A 16,997-nucleotide genomic window follows, 5' to 3' on the forward strand; every position below is an offset into this window, starting at 1 on the left:
TGTGCAGTTAAGTCCCTGTTATTTATTACTGCTCCTCAGCTGCAGTGCTCCGTGCAGCTATTTTTATTACCCCAGGATCTGTAAAAGTGGAGAATGAAACAAATAATTTTAGTTTTTCCAGAACTTGAGTTTTCTGGAAGAATAGGATGGCAGTTCTATGTTTTATTACATTAAAGATTAGTGCATCTGTCACACTGTGCAATTATTTAATGGTAAAGTCATGTCTGCTGTTGTTAGTCAATTCATTGATTAGTCTTTTGGATAGAGAGATTTTACTACTGGGTGCAGTGGTACCACAGATGCAGTCTAGTTTACTATTTAAACTTACAACTTTGGTTTCATCAGGTTAAAAATACCTTCTATTGCAGTTGGAGAACCTGCGTAGCTCCTGACTACTCTTCTGTAAAATTCAGTCACATAAAACTGTGAGCCAGTTTGTCTAATTTGAATAGGTGTTGAAAAGACTTCTGTGGGTTTTAGGTGCAGAGATTTTGTCTTGATTTGAAACTAGAAAAGACTGTTTCTCATGAAACTAAACTTTTTTCTTGCAAGTTTAGTCTACCGTGTGACCAGATTCCTTAAAATAAACATATAAGTATAAGCAGTCAAAGAATGTGATGATCCAGATTTATTTATTTAATTTTTTTCAGAGTTCTGCTGGTGGTTTTATATCAGATTTACTGTAAACTAATAGGGAGGTAATGGAAAATACTTTATGTAATTAAAAACAAAAAGTAAAGTTGCCTAAACAGAATTGTAAAAACTGAATGCAATAATATGATTAAGCTGTCCTGGGGCATCCATTCAAAATTTCATGTGGTTTGATAGTGATGATACTTCAAAATTGACCATTTTTGTTTACAGTGGGTTTTTATTCAATGTATGACTCTTTTGGGAATCAAAACTAACAGTTTTTTTTTTCCTCTTTTTTGCAGACTGGACTTTGACATTCTTTTCATGAAAGGGGTTTCCAAGTAGTTGATTTATAATAACTTTGAGAAGAAGTTCTATGTAGCTCTTACTTTCAAGAGCGCTGCAAAAATGATTACTTCAGATTTGCCAGTACTACAGTGAGTATATGTTTCTCTCTGTATTTGAGATCTTCAGTGTTACCAAGGTAGAAATAAACAGAGAAGTGATCGTGAGGATAAAACACAAGCCTGAGAGAAGTGCAGATTCGTGTGACTGTTCCAGGCTTCCTGTGTTGTCCTATGCTGAATAACTGTGTAAAAAATGAAACACATCTAAAAGATATTTATTTGTTTGTATGGAGATTTACCTTTGCAGTGAAAAGCAGAACAGTGTCTTTGCTACTTTTATGCTTCTGAGTGTTGTGAGATTTCAGAAACTTGAATTGGTTTTAGTCATAACTGACCATATTTGTGTATTCCAGTTGGGTGTTCTTTCTTACGAGCTGTATTTATTGTGCAAAAAGCCTTTGGCCCCTGCAATTGAAGAGAGCAAGTGGTGTTAGCATGTTTTGATTTCATTGGGAAATAAGAGCGGCTTATACAAATGGGAGCATCACTGTACCTGGATAAAGTGAACTGTTGGGAAGAACAGAGTGGAAGTCTGAGGGGAGTTAAAGAGGAAATCAAGTAGAATTAAGAAGGGAATTTTACAACCAGGAACAAAATGGAGCGTTGATGTGTTGGGTTGACCTTGGCTGGCTGCCAGACGCCCGCTCAGCCTCAACAGGACAGGGGGAGAAAGAAAGATAAAAAAACCTCATGGGGCAAGATAAAGACAGGGAAATCGCTCACCAGTTACCCTTGGGGTAAAACAGACTCGACTTGGGGGGAAAAAAATCATTTATTTTATTGCCAGTTGAGTAAGATTTGGCTGATTTTGAGAAACAAAGACACAAACCGGTTGCCTCTGCCCACTGCCCTTTTCCCTGGATGAACCTCACCTCTTGGTTCCCGACTCCTCCACTCGCACCCGCAGCGTGGGGTCTTCCGGGGGCTGCGGCGTGGGCTCCCCGGGGGCCGCTGGCAGCACCTTCTCCCTCCTCCTGCTGCTCGCAGGGCCGCTCCTTCGCCTCTCCCGGCATTTGGCCCTTTCTGCAGTCGCTCTCCCTCAGGGGCACGGCCGGCTCCTCTGGGGCTGTTGGAACCGGGCGGAACGGGCTGTGTCCGGCTCGGGGCAGGCCCTGGCCTCTCCTCACAGAGCCCGCGCTGCGGCCGCCCCGTTGCGCCGCCTTGCCGGGCAGACCGAACGCATTCGGTAGTTATCGAATGTTAAGTTTGTTTGCCGGGAACGAACATATGAAAGTAGGAATTATTGCAGGGTGTAAAAGAGCCTCAGTTTACCAAGGCTGAGTGGTGTTCCAAAACTAAGATTTCCAGTGCCTTTATTTAAGAAACTGAATGCTTGGATAATTGTAAAGTTATTTGTCTGACCATAATAATAACATGCTCTGCATTACAATTTTTTCTTATATTTTCAAAACCTCTTCAAAAAAAAAAAAAAAGGTTAAATTGTGCTGTGGGTGAGGATGTGGCTGAAGACAGGGAAGCCCCTGCTGAGTGGCACTGAGGGGGGAGTGTCAGCCGGGGGGCGGTTCTGCTTAGCTTGGGGGGTCGTTGTGGAAAAAGTTTTACTCAGTTCCTATTTTCCTGGATGTGCCCCATTCAAGAAGTGAGAATGTGCTTGTGAATTGTGCCAAAGACAAAAAGCTGGGAGTTTCTGTCACGGCAATGGTAGGAAAGGGATATTCCCGTTCCCAGTTCAAGAAGCTAGATGGCCTTAAGAACTGAACGAAATATCGTAGAGTTTAGGGTTAAAAAGTGCATATTTGGTAACTCTGCACACCAGCTGAAAAACATGAGGGACGTTAAAGATATTGGCATATTCTTTAATCAGAAGATGATTGTGAGCCACCAATATTATGCAACATTAAAAATATCAAAGGAAACATTTATGGTTTTTTTTCCGGCAGGGCTGGGAATCATTTAATGTCACTATGCGAAGTGTTGGTGAGATATCATCATCAGTAACACATACAGTTTTGGTTGCTCATAAACAAGAGGAGATCCTTCTTTTTATAAAAAAATCAGCAGGATTTGCATGTAAAGGTTTTGAGACTCTCCTGAGGGCTCAAAACATTAAGTCTGGCATGGACAAGTTGTCAGAGAGAAACTGCTAATTCAGTAGGTCCCAACCAGACTTTTATCAGAAAGGAGTCTGGCTAAGGGTGAGAAAACCTGAAGCAATCTTTGGTTTAGGGGTGTTAGCCTCGCATGTTCAGATTTGGGAAGCCACAGTCTGGTTCCACACAGAGAAAGCCAAGGCTTCTTTCTAGCTCTTAAATAAGCAGCTTTGAAGGATTATTGTAATCTACTGTTCCTATGCTTTATTTCTACTTTTTCATAACATTTTCTAATCTTTTCGGCTACATCCTTTAAACAAAGGGTCCTAAAGTCAATTTGATAATTGCAGTTTGCTTAGGACTATATCAAATATTCCCTCCCAAATCCTTCTCTGTTGGGGGAACATGAAAGGAGAAATCTTTAATCTTTCTGGATTTGTAGAAGTGGTTTCAGAATGCAGTGAAGACAGGATTTCACTTATTGGCGCTTCAGATGTAGGGGAAAAAAACTTCTGGTGTATCTGACCTGGGTGACTGACTGTTATGAGTCTTCTGTCTCAGTGGGGTGACTCACATTTGCTGTGAGGCATGTTCCTCATCAGATTTCGAAGATCAACCATGAGAACTGATTCATCCATGATTCATGAGCCTGTGCATTTAGCCATTTTTCTTCATGAATGTTTTTTTTTTTACAAGGCTGAGTCTGGTGGTAGCAATTACTGAATTTATCTCTGCCAGAACCTTGAGCCACCTTGGCAATACCAATAAAAGCTTATAGAAGCATTTTTATTTACAAAACCTGATACATGACCGTAGGCTTTTGGTGTGGTGTGTTTTTAAGGGGGGTGATGGTGGTATAAGCTCTTATAGCTAGGGTACAAGGCAGGTAAATTTGGTTTTGATTTATTTTGCAGAGATGTGAAATTTACTGTGTCTACGGAAATGTGTTCTTCAGAAGTATGACACGGTAAAGGGCTGCCCAGTTATCTGTTAATTCTTAATTACCATAATGTTAGTTTCAACACCTCATTACTATAACTTTGGAATAATATCTCGAGTTTTTAGGAGGGATCCTGGAGTTAGTGCCATTTTTCTAGGATGCTTTAGCCACCACAGAAACCAGAAAGAAAAGCAGAGTAACTCCTAAAAAGGGCTATCACTTGTCTGCTTTACTCTGCCCACCCCAATCTTGTAGGTCTACCATGCTCTGCCAAATTCTCTTAATGTCTCTATCACAGTCACAGGTGTCTTGGAGAGGAAAGGTTTAGCCTTAAGCACTGCCACCTCACCTCTTCTTAGATGAGGCAGGTCTCCTTAGGCCCAGATTATTTTCCCTCCCAACAGCTTCAGGAAAGATAAATTGTGACTGAGCCTAAGTTTTCCCCTCAGGTGACTAGTCACACACACGTAAAATAGAGATAGGGTAGTTCTGGTCTATTAAGATGTGGATGACTGCCACCAGATAAATTACTTCCTAGCAGTTCTGCAAGATGTGTGGGGAACGAGGGAGATGGATGCTAGCCAGATGCTCTTCTCAATGAGTGTTAAAAACCTGACAGAACTGCAGGCAGTTAAGAGACGCTTTACTCCTCCTCTGAGTTTAGAAATAAGAAGAAAAGCTGCATGTGTGTCTGTACCCAGAGCAGCTGTAAGGCCTTGACAGAAGCAAGAAGCACTACTTCCCAAACTGAAGGGGCTCATGGCTGCAGTGGAAGGGCCTTTTTGTGCAGCAGTTGCATGAGTCAGAATTCCCTGCTGCTTGAAATGATGTTTATTTTAATGTTAAATCAGCCAAGGATTGTAGGTTGTCCTTGATACTGTCTCCCTACTCCAAATAATGTGAGTATTGAAGGGAACTTACTTTATGATATTTTCCCTTTATTCCTTACATACTTAGATTCTTTGCTGGAGGAAATATCTCTGCTACACATACTGTTAGGGTGAGATTCATCTTGTTCAATTTTAGACATTTGTATTTGAGCTGCTTGTCTAAATCACCTTACCATCAATAGAGAGAAAAGAACATTTATTAAATAAAAATTGTCTGACCAATTTTGGACACTGACCTTAACATGAGGTATGTTTAAGATTTAAGATTTTCTGTTTTCTGCATTGTATATGCCTAAAATTTAGATTAGATGAATCTCCCCCTTAGTACTGATTTATTGAGCCTTTCCCAAAAGGCTTCCAGCAAACCAGAGAAATTTTACCACAAAAATATCAGAGAAGCATCATTATTAGGTTTAAGACAAAGAAGAGAAGGTAGTTAATCATTTAAACGTTCCTTCCATATGCAGTGTTCCAAAGCAGTCAAAATTTCCAGAACTAAATACACAAATCTCAGTAGGTTTTGCTGGACCCAGACAGAAGCTGTAGTAAAGTCAAGTTCTCTCTGGACTAGATGCATGCAGAATAATAGTACAGTTTAATATATTTATATAGCTCCAGTGTTTCAAGGGAAGCGTTTGAACCATTTGCCTAGGAGGACTGCTGAATCTGGTTTTAATAGAGAAAAATCTTTATCCTGATGGTATTAGGGGTGCGGTTTTGTCAGCCAGAAAAGCTACAGCATTTTGCCAGGAGCGGGGGTATTGCTTAGACCACACCATGCCTAAATTTTTTCCATTAAGGATCTGTGTAGATCAGGGAAGCTTATTTTTTCTACAGAGAGGAAGAGAGAATGGCTTTAATTTCTCTACAGCAATAGAAGGCAGCAGATATTTTTATGGGGTTCTTTCTGTGTTCAAAAGTTATTTAAAAAAACCCCAACTTCGCCTTGTGAGGCAATGCACATTTTTGTCAAATTGAGTTGCAATGCAATGGCTGGTCTTTGACTAAAGGCTGGATACGTCCATCCACATAGGCATTGTTTTCAGCTCTATTCACTATGTTGCTTTTCACCAGCGTGGCCCTATTTTACCAAATAATTTTTAACTATGTTTGGGGTTTCTTTTATTTGGTTTTGGGCTTTGTACAGTTGTGGTGGTTTGTTAGTTTTGTGGTGTTTTGTTTTTTTTTTTTCCCCAATTCATAACTTGATATTGAGTTTTTCAACTTCCATGTGTTATGAAGAAGAAAAGCTACTTGTCTTTGATTTTTATCATGACAAAGCTGCATTTTCAGTATTTTGTAGCAGTACTGTTTTACAAGCATGTCATTTGGGAACTCAGATGTACTCAAATACCGTTTTTTAATCTGAGGTGCCTGGTTTTCTGGGGTGTGTATAGTATTTAGAGATAATTCAGTGAAGTTGCTTTCAGGAAAGGAGACTCATATGTTCTATTGCATTCCAGCTTTTGTAAAGGATTCTGTGAACCCCTCAGTGGTTTTGTGCTTGCAAATTGGAAAACATTGGAAAATGATATCTTAACATTAGAAATTCATCTTAGTTCTGCAGAATTATTTGGGTTAGAGCAGACCTAGAACAATAGAGTAATTTCAGAAAAGAGAAGTATCAGAACATTCTTGATTCTGATACAATGATGATTGTATCTTTCTGCATTACTAAATAGCTTTCTTGGTGATACAGCAAATTTGTGAAGTATTCCTGATTCGTAAAACAAATTTAAAAAATAAAACCCTAGGCAGTGTGGAAGATCTGTATAGAACTTGGCTTGCTGAAGTTTCTGTTTCTGTAAACCAGATCACTAATGCTGCCTCTTATGTTTGAGGCTGTATAAAATAATGGAATAGGTCTGATTTTCACCTTCCCCCTTGCACAAGTTTTACAGCAATTTAACTCCTTTCACTTCAAGGGAATATTGGGTTTAAAGAAATCTCTGATTAGAGCTAGACTTGACCCATCTTTAAGTAATCTAGGACGTTATTACAGTTGCTTTTTCATTTACAGAGCTCTCATGCACTGGTCATCTTGCAAACTAAAAATAAAGCACATGAGTAACAGGTATGGTTTTGCTTGTGGGCCCTACTTGGGCAAAATCTAATGCCTCAGAATATCAATTATAAGCTGAGTTTCTTCAAGCAGCCAGGTCTGTTTTGAAGGTAGAGAAGTACCTGTGCACCTGGCGAGGGGGGATGGGACAGAAATTGGGGTGATGTTTTTTCCCTACTTGGTGTGGTCTTAAGTCTAATCAGGAATGATTGACAAATGATACTATGGGCTTTTCTGCTAGTAGTTGTTGAGCAATGTCAAGGTTTTTTTGATTGTACAAGTGAAAACGTTTTTCTAACTGCAAGAATTGTCAATGTCTTCAGATCAAAGTGAGTTTTCTGGTTTGTGCCTCATGGTCAGTGTTAATCCTCTCGTTATTAACAGCTGCACAATACCATTGTCTTCAAATGTGACTAAAACCGTGATGTAACCTGAGTGGGAACTTGGTAACTGTTCTAATGATGTGATAGCTGGACTCCAGTTTGCTTTCTCACAGCCTTGAAAACAGCTCAGAAGTAGTTACTAAAAGTAGAAGAAAGCTGATACTAGTGAATACATTGTGGGATGGATATGTTGAGAATGTGCTGTTTAATGTACCCATTTTTTTGAAGTGTAATGTGGTTTCAGAAGAAGCTGTTAATTTAAATAACTTCTAGTCTATAAAATAACATTTCTGCCCATAAAAAGGTAAGGCTTTTTGCCATTGTTAAATGCTTAGTTCCTTAGTTTGCAGAATAAATGTGGCAAGCCTTTTAATGCTGACCTTTTTTTTTTTTTTTTTTTTTCCCCCCCCCCCCCCCCCCCCCCCCCGGCTTAGAACTAAATATTTAATCAGTCAGTTATAGATTACTTGTTGATTTCAAATCATTTTAATTTATCTAGTGTTTTTCCCCCCCTAGGGATTCTACAAATGAAACTACTGCACATTCAGATGCTGGCAGTGAGCTTGAAGAAGCAGAAGTCAAAGGAAAAAGAAAAAGGGGCCGTCCTGGCAGGCCTCCAGTATGTGTAATTTAGTTTTGTTTTGTTATGCATCTATTTAAAATTGACTGCAAACTGTTTTTCATCTAATCATCTTGTGGTCACATAAATAGGCTTTTAATGAGCCCTGTGTCAAACTTCGTGAAGATTTGTAGTGTGAAGTATTTATCAGATTGATATACAAACAATGTTTGGAGCATTTTAAAAGGGATGTAAAAATGAGCTCATAATAGCTATTACTTTTTCTTCTGCTAGCTACTTACATGAACATTACAATTTTGTTGTTGTTGTCATATTACAACATTCTTCCAGCCATGAGAATAATCTCAGTAAGCATGACCACTTTCTGTTTTGAAAGGTGTAATGAATTTTAAGTGACAAATGACATTTGAGCCATCCTTTTAGTAACTGATAATCTCTTAATGTGAATGGAAGAGTTGCAGCATAGTATTAACTTAAATGCCTCGGAAGATCTATTAATGCATCTTAAAAATTCATGTAATTGACATGCGCTGTGTCCTATGTATAGATGGGAAGCTTCAACCTGTTCTCTAGCATAGTGCAATAGACAAAATGGCTGTCTGCTGTGTAAGATTTGCTGTTCTTCAGTAGTCTTTGTCCATTACTGGCCCATGAATGGGAATGCACAGAAACAATTCTCTATTACACATAGTATTTAAGGAGGCTTTCTATTATATTTTCAGTTATTTCATAAAATAGCCAATTTATTAGAAAATACAGAAAAAGTTCTGTGTGTCTTGTTGTCCTTCCTTTTAGTTCAAGGTCATCAGATGTTCTTTTGATTATATCACTTGAAGTACACACTGTGGAAAATAAGGGTTTTGGTGGGAACTTCTGTGTGTTTGTTATGAATGGTTTTGATTCTTCTCACAGTGTTTGTCTATGAGCACACCCCCAGTATGAATGTATTATATATAGCACTAGTAGATTGATTTTTTTTTTTTTTTTTTTTTTTTTTATGCTAAGACCTTCCACTCTTAACTCGTTAAGCATGGATTAGCGAGGCTGTAAAAATGGACAGAACCATATGTTCCTCTCAATCATGCTGGCCAAACTGGAGCAAACTCTTGCTTAGTGTTGGTTTTCAATTTGCATCACAGTTTCTGGACTTACTTTGGGAGACAACATTTTAAATGCTGGGCTTTTCTGGGCACATTGTCTTCCTTTTTGAAAGCTTTTGAACAGTGTTTCCTGTGATGGCATATATTCTTCATCACGTGGATAGATTTGCTCACAAACATGGAGCTTCTTCACAGGAAGCTTTAAAGAAGCATGTAAAGATAACAGATCATCTGTTTATATAGCTTGTAAGCAAAGGGCAAAACCAGAAATTATCTTAAGAATATCTCATGAGTAAATCAATGAGTTTTTGCAGATTTAGTAAAAAAAACCAAAAACAACAGAGGATAGTGCCACCTGACTGCAAACCCAGAAGGTTGTCAGAGTGTAGGGATTTAAGTTAAAGCAACACTAGTGGTATTTTGTGCCCGCCACACATTCACTGGAGAGGAAAGGTGAATATCACAAAAGGAGTTTCTCATCCCTCTGAGCTGCTTAGTAGTTCCTACGAGAATATTCGCTGAAGCACTCTACTGGTCCTGCTATCAAGTTTCTACAGGAGCAATTGCTCATTCTGTTTAGAACAACTCCAGGCTCATGAAGTGTACGTGATTGTAAAGTGATGAACATACAGAAGCAGCAGCTGTTGCCTCATACATAAAATGATGGGCGGTAAGCTGACTTTTGCTGCTAAGGAGCAAGACTTCAGGGTTATCAGGGATGATTCATCATGCATTAATGAAAGCATCATCTTAATGCTCAATAGGGGTCAAAAAAGCCAAATCCAGTCTTTAAACTCTGAGGAAGAGAATAGAGAATAAAACAAATACTGTGTCTTTCATAAAACTGGGGTTTGTCAAAATTTGGAGTACTTTGCACAATTCTAGTTTTTCTTGCCCTCTCTAATCTCTGACCCAAAATCTCAAGAAAGGGTATATTAGGACTGGAAGAGGTTCAGAGAAGAGAGGCAATGGTGGTCAATCATGGAATTGGGCTGGGAGGTCTCAGGAGGTCTCATTGCAACTTTCTGCTCAGAGCAGGGTCAGCTTTGGGATCAGACCATGTTGCTTGGGGCTTTTCCAGTCTGGTCTTGAAAACCACCAAGGCTGGAGACTGCATAGTCTCTCTCACTGACCTTTTTCATTTCATTTTGTGAAAAATTTCTCCCTCTCTTTCTTCAGTTCATGACTACTGTCAGTTTTTCTCCCACTATATGCCGTTGCAAAAAGCCTCACAGAGGAGTGTCCCTGGCCCCCTGACCATGTTGGTAGCCCTCTGCTGAACTTGTTCTACTTTATCAATGTTTCTCTTGCATTGAGAGGGCCAAAACTAGACACAGATCTGGGCTAAGAAGTGCTGAGTAAAAGGGTATAATCACTCTCCTTGGTGTACTGCTATATTCCTGTTTGTACAGCCCAGGGTGCTGATGACCTTTGTTGCTCAGGCACTGTCTCATGTCCAGTTTGCTGTCTTCTAAGGTCCTGAGATCCTTTTCCATAGAGTTGTTCTCTGAGCAGCTGGTGTCCAGCCTGTGTTGGTGCAGGGATTTATTCCTCTGCCAGGGGCAGGTCTTTGCATTTGTCCATGTTGAATTTTGAGTGCACTGTTAGCCCAGTGCTCCAGCCTGTCAATGGCTGTCTTGCCCTTGATGTCATTAAGTGGTTTCCCTGCCAATTCGGTGTCATCTGCACACTTGACAAGAGCACACTTTCTCACCCCCTCCAGCTATCCGATAAAGATGGGAAACGGGACATGTTCCAGTTAGACTTCTGTCATACTCCCTTATCGCCAGCCTCCGGGCAGAGGATGATCTCTTAACCGCTATGCTCTGAGCCCAACAGTTCAACCACTTGTCCACCCATCTAGTTGTCTACCCATCCAGATCGTAACTTCCCAATTTAGATACAAGAATATTGTGGGAGACTGTTGAAAACCTTGCTAAAGTCGAGATAAATGGCATCTATTGCTCTCCCCTCATCCACAAATTCAGTCATTTTGCTACAGTTTTTTGAGTGACTTGACAAAATGTATAAATTTGGATCCACAATCAAATCCTGCCTTCAGAATTGATACTGCAGCAACAGAAAGGAATGAATAAGGCTCTTCTACAAAAAAAAAAAAGACCAACAAGGAAGAAGCCACTTGGTGTCTAATATCCTTGAGAAGAAATGCAAACACCTTGGAAAGTCTAATCTAGGCAATTAATTTTATAACATTATATGATACTAAAAGTCATGGGCTTAGTAATTGAGGTATTGACTTCACAAACATTGTATTTCACTTTCCTTCCTCTTCCACATTGCTCACCTGTCCACGTTGCTAACCCATCCACTTTCTTCAGATGAATTGTCTGTTTCTTTCAGGAGGTGCAGCTCTGACGTTTTCCCCCACTCTTCCATCTACTAATGTGATTTTTATTTCCTCTGCAGGTACCACCTGCCTTTACTTTCAGATGTGAAACAGATAAAAATATTTAGTTAAATTCAGAGCTGGTTTTTTCAACTGATACTTAGCTTTGATGTTTTTAATTTCTGTTACAAACCTAAAGAGAGGCTTTTCTGCCCAAAGACTCTTCGGGTTTTTGTATTTTTTTTTTTCCTAACTAAAATATTGTGGTCTAATGAGATTTGATCTCTCCCTGCAAATGCTGATTTGCTTATGTCCTTAGGCCATCAGAGCTACAGTGAGACATCTGCCATAAAACTATTGACCTCTTTTGGAAAGAGAGTTTACTCTTCTGTGGTGTTTTGTGTAGCTCCATGGTTCTATTAGAGCTGCACAGTGTACTCCATGAAATACATGTATGTATTTATTTCAAATAGGTTTCTGCTGTAGTGTTATAGAATGGACTTGACCTTTTATCAGAATGATAGACTACTACTAGAGGATTTTCCAGATTTTTTTCCAAAGGCAGACATTCCTCTTTGCAGATTTGAGACTTCTGTAAGAAAATGGTCCTCATTTAAAAATTTGCCATTTGTAGCAAATTCCTCTTTGGTTCGTAGAGAACCTTAATATTTTGGGGAACCTTACCTTCCTGAAACACTGCTTATCAAGTTGCCCCTCCACTTCTATAAGAGACTGTTCTAACGAGGACTTGACTAGATAAGCTAGACAGTGAATTTGCAAAGACATTAAGTGCATTGGCCCTTAAAAATAACTCTTAGATTCTAACCTGACTGTTCTGAATTCACCGACCCTTGCTGTAAATTTAGCAGAGATTGCACCATGTCCTGTTGTGGCATTGACCGTGTCTGGGGCTGGCCTCCCCCTTGCCTGTGTCTGCTTCTAAACACTGAGTCTTGTAGACCAGATGCTTGTGAAATGACTGGCCAAGAGGTGAATCTCTCCAGTCAGTAGGATATTTTGGCGCATGTATTTATGCGGTGTGGTATGTGAGCATACCATCTGGATATATATTTAGTGAATTGTGTGTGGGGTATTTAAGGAGTGACCTATAGCAGTCCTCTGGTTGAAGTTGCTGAGTAGCATTGGCCAAAAATGCCTTTTCTGTCTGCTGCATTATTGAAGTATATGGGTATGGATGTGCTCTCCTGTTCTAGGTAGGGGATTTGAAAGCCCAAGGGCTTATGATGCAATGCAGCTTTCACGTTCGTGAGCTCAGGCTCAGATCAGTTATTTGTCTATCCTTTTCTGTCTCCTCTCTTGGATCAACACTGTCTGTTCAATGTTGTTAGCATGCTTTATTTTAACTTACCTGGCCTTACCTTCCGAGGAGCTCAGAATAGCTTGTTAGACGTTAGGGAGTCAGAGAATTAGCTGTTAGAGGTTGAGGGAGTCAGAGAGATCCCTGGCTGTATTTCAGCCCTGAAGTAGGAGTAGACAGCTTAGCCTCTGGTGACTCAGAGGACAAGAAGAAACATCAATCTTTCTGTTCCAGAGGTGGCAATTCTGAGATATCTGTTGAGGTATCGCTCATTCTGTACCCAGGGCCACAGTATGCCTTTCTCCAGCTCTTCTTCTCAGACTCTTCTGTGGAAGAAGATGGAATAAGGCACTTCTGGTCCTTTTGTCCCTAGCACAAACTGTATGGTTTTGCTTCCAGGACCTTTTGTATCGTTTGCTGTGGAGGAGACAGACCACAATACCTTATCTTTGCATTCATATGTGAACTTTTAGTTTGCAGCAGACTCTTGGCCTTATTTAGTCTTGTAGCACGGATGTTAGATACTGCAGGGGATTGAGTTTTCTTTCTAGTTTCAAATCATACATATCCTGATTAACAGTAGGAAAGAATCCTCTTGAAATAATTTCTTTTCATAGTAGTCAAGCTTTGTGGTTTGGTGTGACTTGCATTGGTGTCCTGTTTCAGCTTGCTGTCCCTTAGAACTGAAGTGAGTAAGTCTGTAGTTCTGTGGAAAAGCAGTTGGTATGTGAAGACTTCTCTACCCTGTCACTTGTAGCTTCCTGGTGGTGAAATCCTAATGACATTAGAAGTTTTCTTTTTAAGCTTTTGATGGGATGGTCTCTGTATTTTTTGCAATCTCATCTAATCTTCATTTTTCTGTGGAAATGGTCTTTTTTTGGTAGCAATTGCCTCATCTAGGACAATATAAGTGATTCAAGCATTTCTAGTAGACTTTCTTGATATTTAAGATCACTTTTAGAACTCTTGCTGGATTTTAAATACGGATGAAAAAAAGCAGCACCCCTCCATCCCCCAACACTCTGGGTTTTTTGGGTTTTTTTTTTGTTGTTGTTCCAAGCTGTGGGTGCTACAGCTAAAGCAGCTCTGTACGTGCTGGATGTTCAGGGGTCTGCATCTGTCTTTATTTGCGGGATGAGGCTTTTCACAGGGAGCACCTTGTTTGTTTCTGTGATGAAAAAAGTCCGAAAGACTGTTTGTTTGAATCCAAGAACTTCTCCCATTATGAGGTTACAAAGTGTTCAGTAGTCATCTTTTTTTAATCGGGATTCATTCAGAAAGAGCTCAGATGCTACCACTCTTCTGTTTAACATGAGGTTTTAATGCAGAGGCCTCTCAATATGATGATGCCTTTGAGAGGCAAGTTCTACAGTCTTGCTCAAGTGGACGGTTAAAAAGCTTTTTCTGGCTATCTTGAGAAATGGAGTATTGCTTTAAATTACTTGTGGTATGAATGCATATAGGGACCATCATTTAAGGCAACGGATTAAGTGGAGTTACTGACCTGTAACTGTCTTTATTTCTTTATGAAATATGTCAGATCAGCTTGGGGAATGTTAATGGAAAATGTCAAGCCACTTTCACTTTTTTTTTTTTGGTTGTGTGTGAATTAACTTCCACTGTATTACTTGATTTTACAAATGTAGGTAATTTTTTTCTTCACAATAACTTTAAAGACATGAAAGGAAAAGTATTATCTAGCTAATTTATTACAAAATTCTGAATTGTCATAATTTTAGTTTAATTAGAATTAAGGTAAGTACTTTGTTGCCTGTTTGCCTTAGTTTAAGCCATAAAACAACAGGTAAACTATGTGGTCAACAATATGGCCATTTTAGACTTGCTTCTGTGGCATGTTCTGGAACTTCTGAATTTCCTAATGCTGGTGTGTATAAATCCTCAGCTTTAGTTGTTGTCAGTTGAATCTACTGCACAGATCTGAAAAAATCATTAGTAATTTCTGTTTTCATTTGGCAACTCAGTCCATTTTGATACCACCACCAATCTATCTGACTGTCCTGCATCTCAGAGTGAAAGCAGAGATTTAACTGCTACAAGGTCACAGCTGCAAGCAGCACCTTTCCTGATGTGTAGTTAAAAAGCCTTAAGCTTTCTTACCTTGTCATCCTTCTTTATTCCTCCCTCTGGTAGTCCTAATTCACCTCAATGTCTGCTCAGCCATTGCATCAGATGCCTGGATTATGGAAATCGTTACAAGGATTTATGAATACATTTAGATGCAATATTACTAACCAGCTTGCCTTTTCCATGACTTTTCAGAGATACCTCTCATAAACAGGAGAAAAGTCAGTTTTGAGTCTGGAAAACAATCAGTTCTTACCCACCTCAGGATTCTGACAGACTGACACATAAAAAGGAAAAAAAAAAATCCCACGCATGACTGTCAGTTTAAGGGGGCTTTAGGCACAGGCAGGAAATTTCTGGCTGAAAGGGCATAAAGGGGCAAGCAATAATCACAATTGTTGTTCCTGTTTGGAAGCAGAGGTTCTACTTTTCCTGTATCTTGATGACCATTTGGTGGATCCTCACAGGAGTAGACTTGCTACAAATTCACTCTGATCTTAGGAAACATCACATTTTACACTTGTCAGTGATAGTCTGACAGTTTTACTGGAGCCACACTCATCTTTGGGCAAGGCTGTTTCTATATGGAAGCTTTCCATGGAATCAGAGGACCTCTTTTTTTTTTTTTTTTTTTTGTGTTGAGCTGAAGGACCACCCTTTTTTGTGACTGCAGGTATCTCTCTCTCGGGATGCAGGGCTACTTCTGTTTGGCATCCTCAATGCCAAACATAATTTTTAGATTTGTAGCTTGACTTTGCCACTCTACTTCCAAGAGCATCCTGCCTCTGCAGATATTCCACAGGTATTCTGTATCATGAAGGAGTCCTCTTTGCGTTTTTATAGGTGTACCAGTTCATGATTTTTCTTGACTTGCTTCAGTGGTATTGGATGTCTCCATCCTGGGATAGAATCATAGAATACCAGGATGGAAGGGACCTTAAGGATCATCTGGTCCAACCTTTCTTGTCAAAAGCAGGGTCTAGACAAGATGGCCCAGCACCCTGTCCAGCTGAATCTTAAAAGTGTCCAATGTTGGGGAATCTACTGCTTCCTGGGGGAAATTATTCCGATGGCTGATTGTTCCATTGTGGAAAAATTTCATGTTGGTGAAAAATTTTCCTCTTGTGAAAAATTTCTCTCTTGTAATAGGGTTACCTATCAATTTTGTACTCAGAGGTGGGAACCTGTGTGAAGCTCAGATCTGTCAAGATGGCCTGCAAAGTTTCTTGCTGTAAATTCAGGGCCGCTACATGCAAGTAATATTGTATGTTAATGAATAAGACAATGCCAGTTCCTCGTTTCTATACCTTGTGCTTGAAAAACTTTGTAATTAGATTACCAGGCAGTTTCTGGAGGACCTACGTATGACCTGCTTTCATGTTTGCACTCTGGAGTGGGATTGAGCTTGGGCTTCCTGTCAGATGCCTACTGGGTGGAAGTGCTCTGGAGTGGAAGTCTGGTGGACATTCTTCCTCTAGTGCCTCTCCACCTGAACGTAATGCCTGCCTAACTCAGAAAGCTCTAGTTTGGGATTTTCTTCAGTTTCTCAGCAGAGGATCCTTTGTCTGCTTGTTTTATCTCTTGAGGCAGGATTCAATACAGATCCTGCATCTGGATTTAGCTGCTCCAGCTTGGATGCAGAATGGCTTTTGTTAAATGAAAGGCTTGGGTTCTCCACTGAGAGATGTTCTCATTGTCAAAAGAAAATCTGTACCAGAGAGAAACTTCATTCAAGTTTCAGGTTAAGACTCAGTACTATATCTGGTGTTAGTTCAGGTCCAGGCTATTGAGATACTTACTTGGGCTTGAAGAATCTGGCTTTGTCCAGTAATTCTGCCAAAAGTACGTCTGTTGGTTATTTCTGTACCTATTATGAGAGCTCACTGGTGTTCTCACCCTTCTAATTTAAACTATGAGCACCCCCTTTCCTCAGGATACCTGACAAAAGTAGAATTTAAACTGAGCATTTATGTGTCTTGTGATTACTCATTTTGAGCGTGTGCACGCCAGTCCATAGTACTCATGCCAGTGTAGGTGGCTTCTCTCATTGCTTTTGAGTAACACGGTATCTTGGATGTGTGCATTTCGTGTCCATCTCCTACTTGCTTTCCCTCCATCCTTGCAGTATTTAATGTCTTCCTTTGAATTACATGTTGAGAAAAACTGAGTATAGAGGGGGCTTGCATTGGCTTCTGTGGGGG

General features: G+C 39.8%; 1 protein-coding gene across 1 annotated transcript in view; it reads left to right on the forward strand.

Moving 5' to 3' along the window:
- The window catches only part of LOC104121794 (cohesin subunit SA-1), a 111,928-nt gene that overhangs the window by 30,387 nt on the left and 64,544 nt on the right, over window positions 1-16,997 (forward strand). The window contains exons 2-4 of the mRNA XM_035889469.1: window positions 936-1,070; window positions 6,942-6,995; window positions 7,883-7,985. Coding sequence (XP_035745362.1) covers window positions 1,042-1,070; window positions 6,942-6,995; window positions 7,883-7,985 — 186 coding nt within the window. The 5' untranslated portion in view covers window positions 936-1,041. The remainder of the gene's footprint in view (window positions 1-935; window positions 1,071-6,941; window positions 6,996-7,882; window positions 7,986-16,997) is intronic.

The sequence above is a fragment of the Egretta garzetta genome, unplaced genomic scaffold (assembly GCF_000687185.1).
Source record: "Egretta garzetta isolate BGI_Z169 unplaced genomic scaffold, ASM68718v1 scaffold1292, whole genome shotgun sequence".
Classification (NCBI taxonomy): Eukaryota; Metazoa; Chordata; class Aves; order Pelecaniformes; family Ardeidae; genus Egretta; species Egretta garzetta.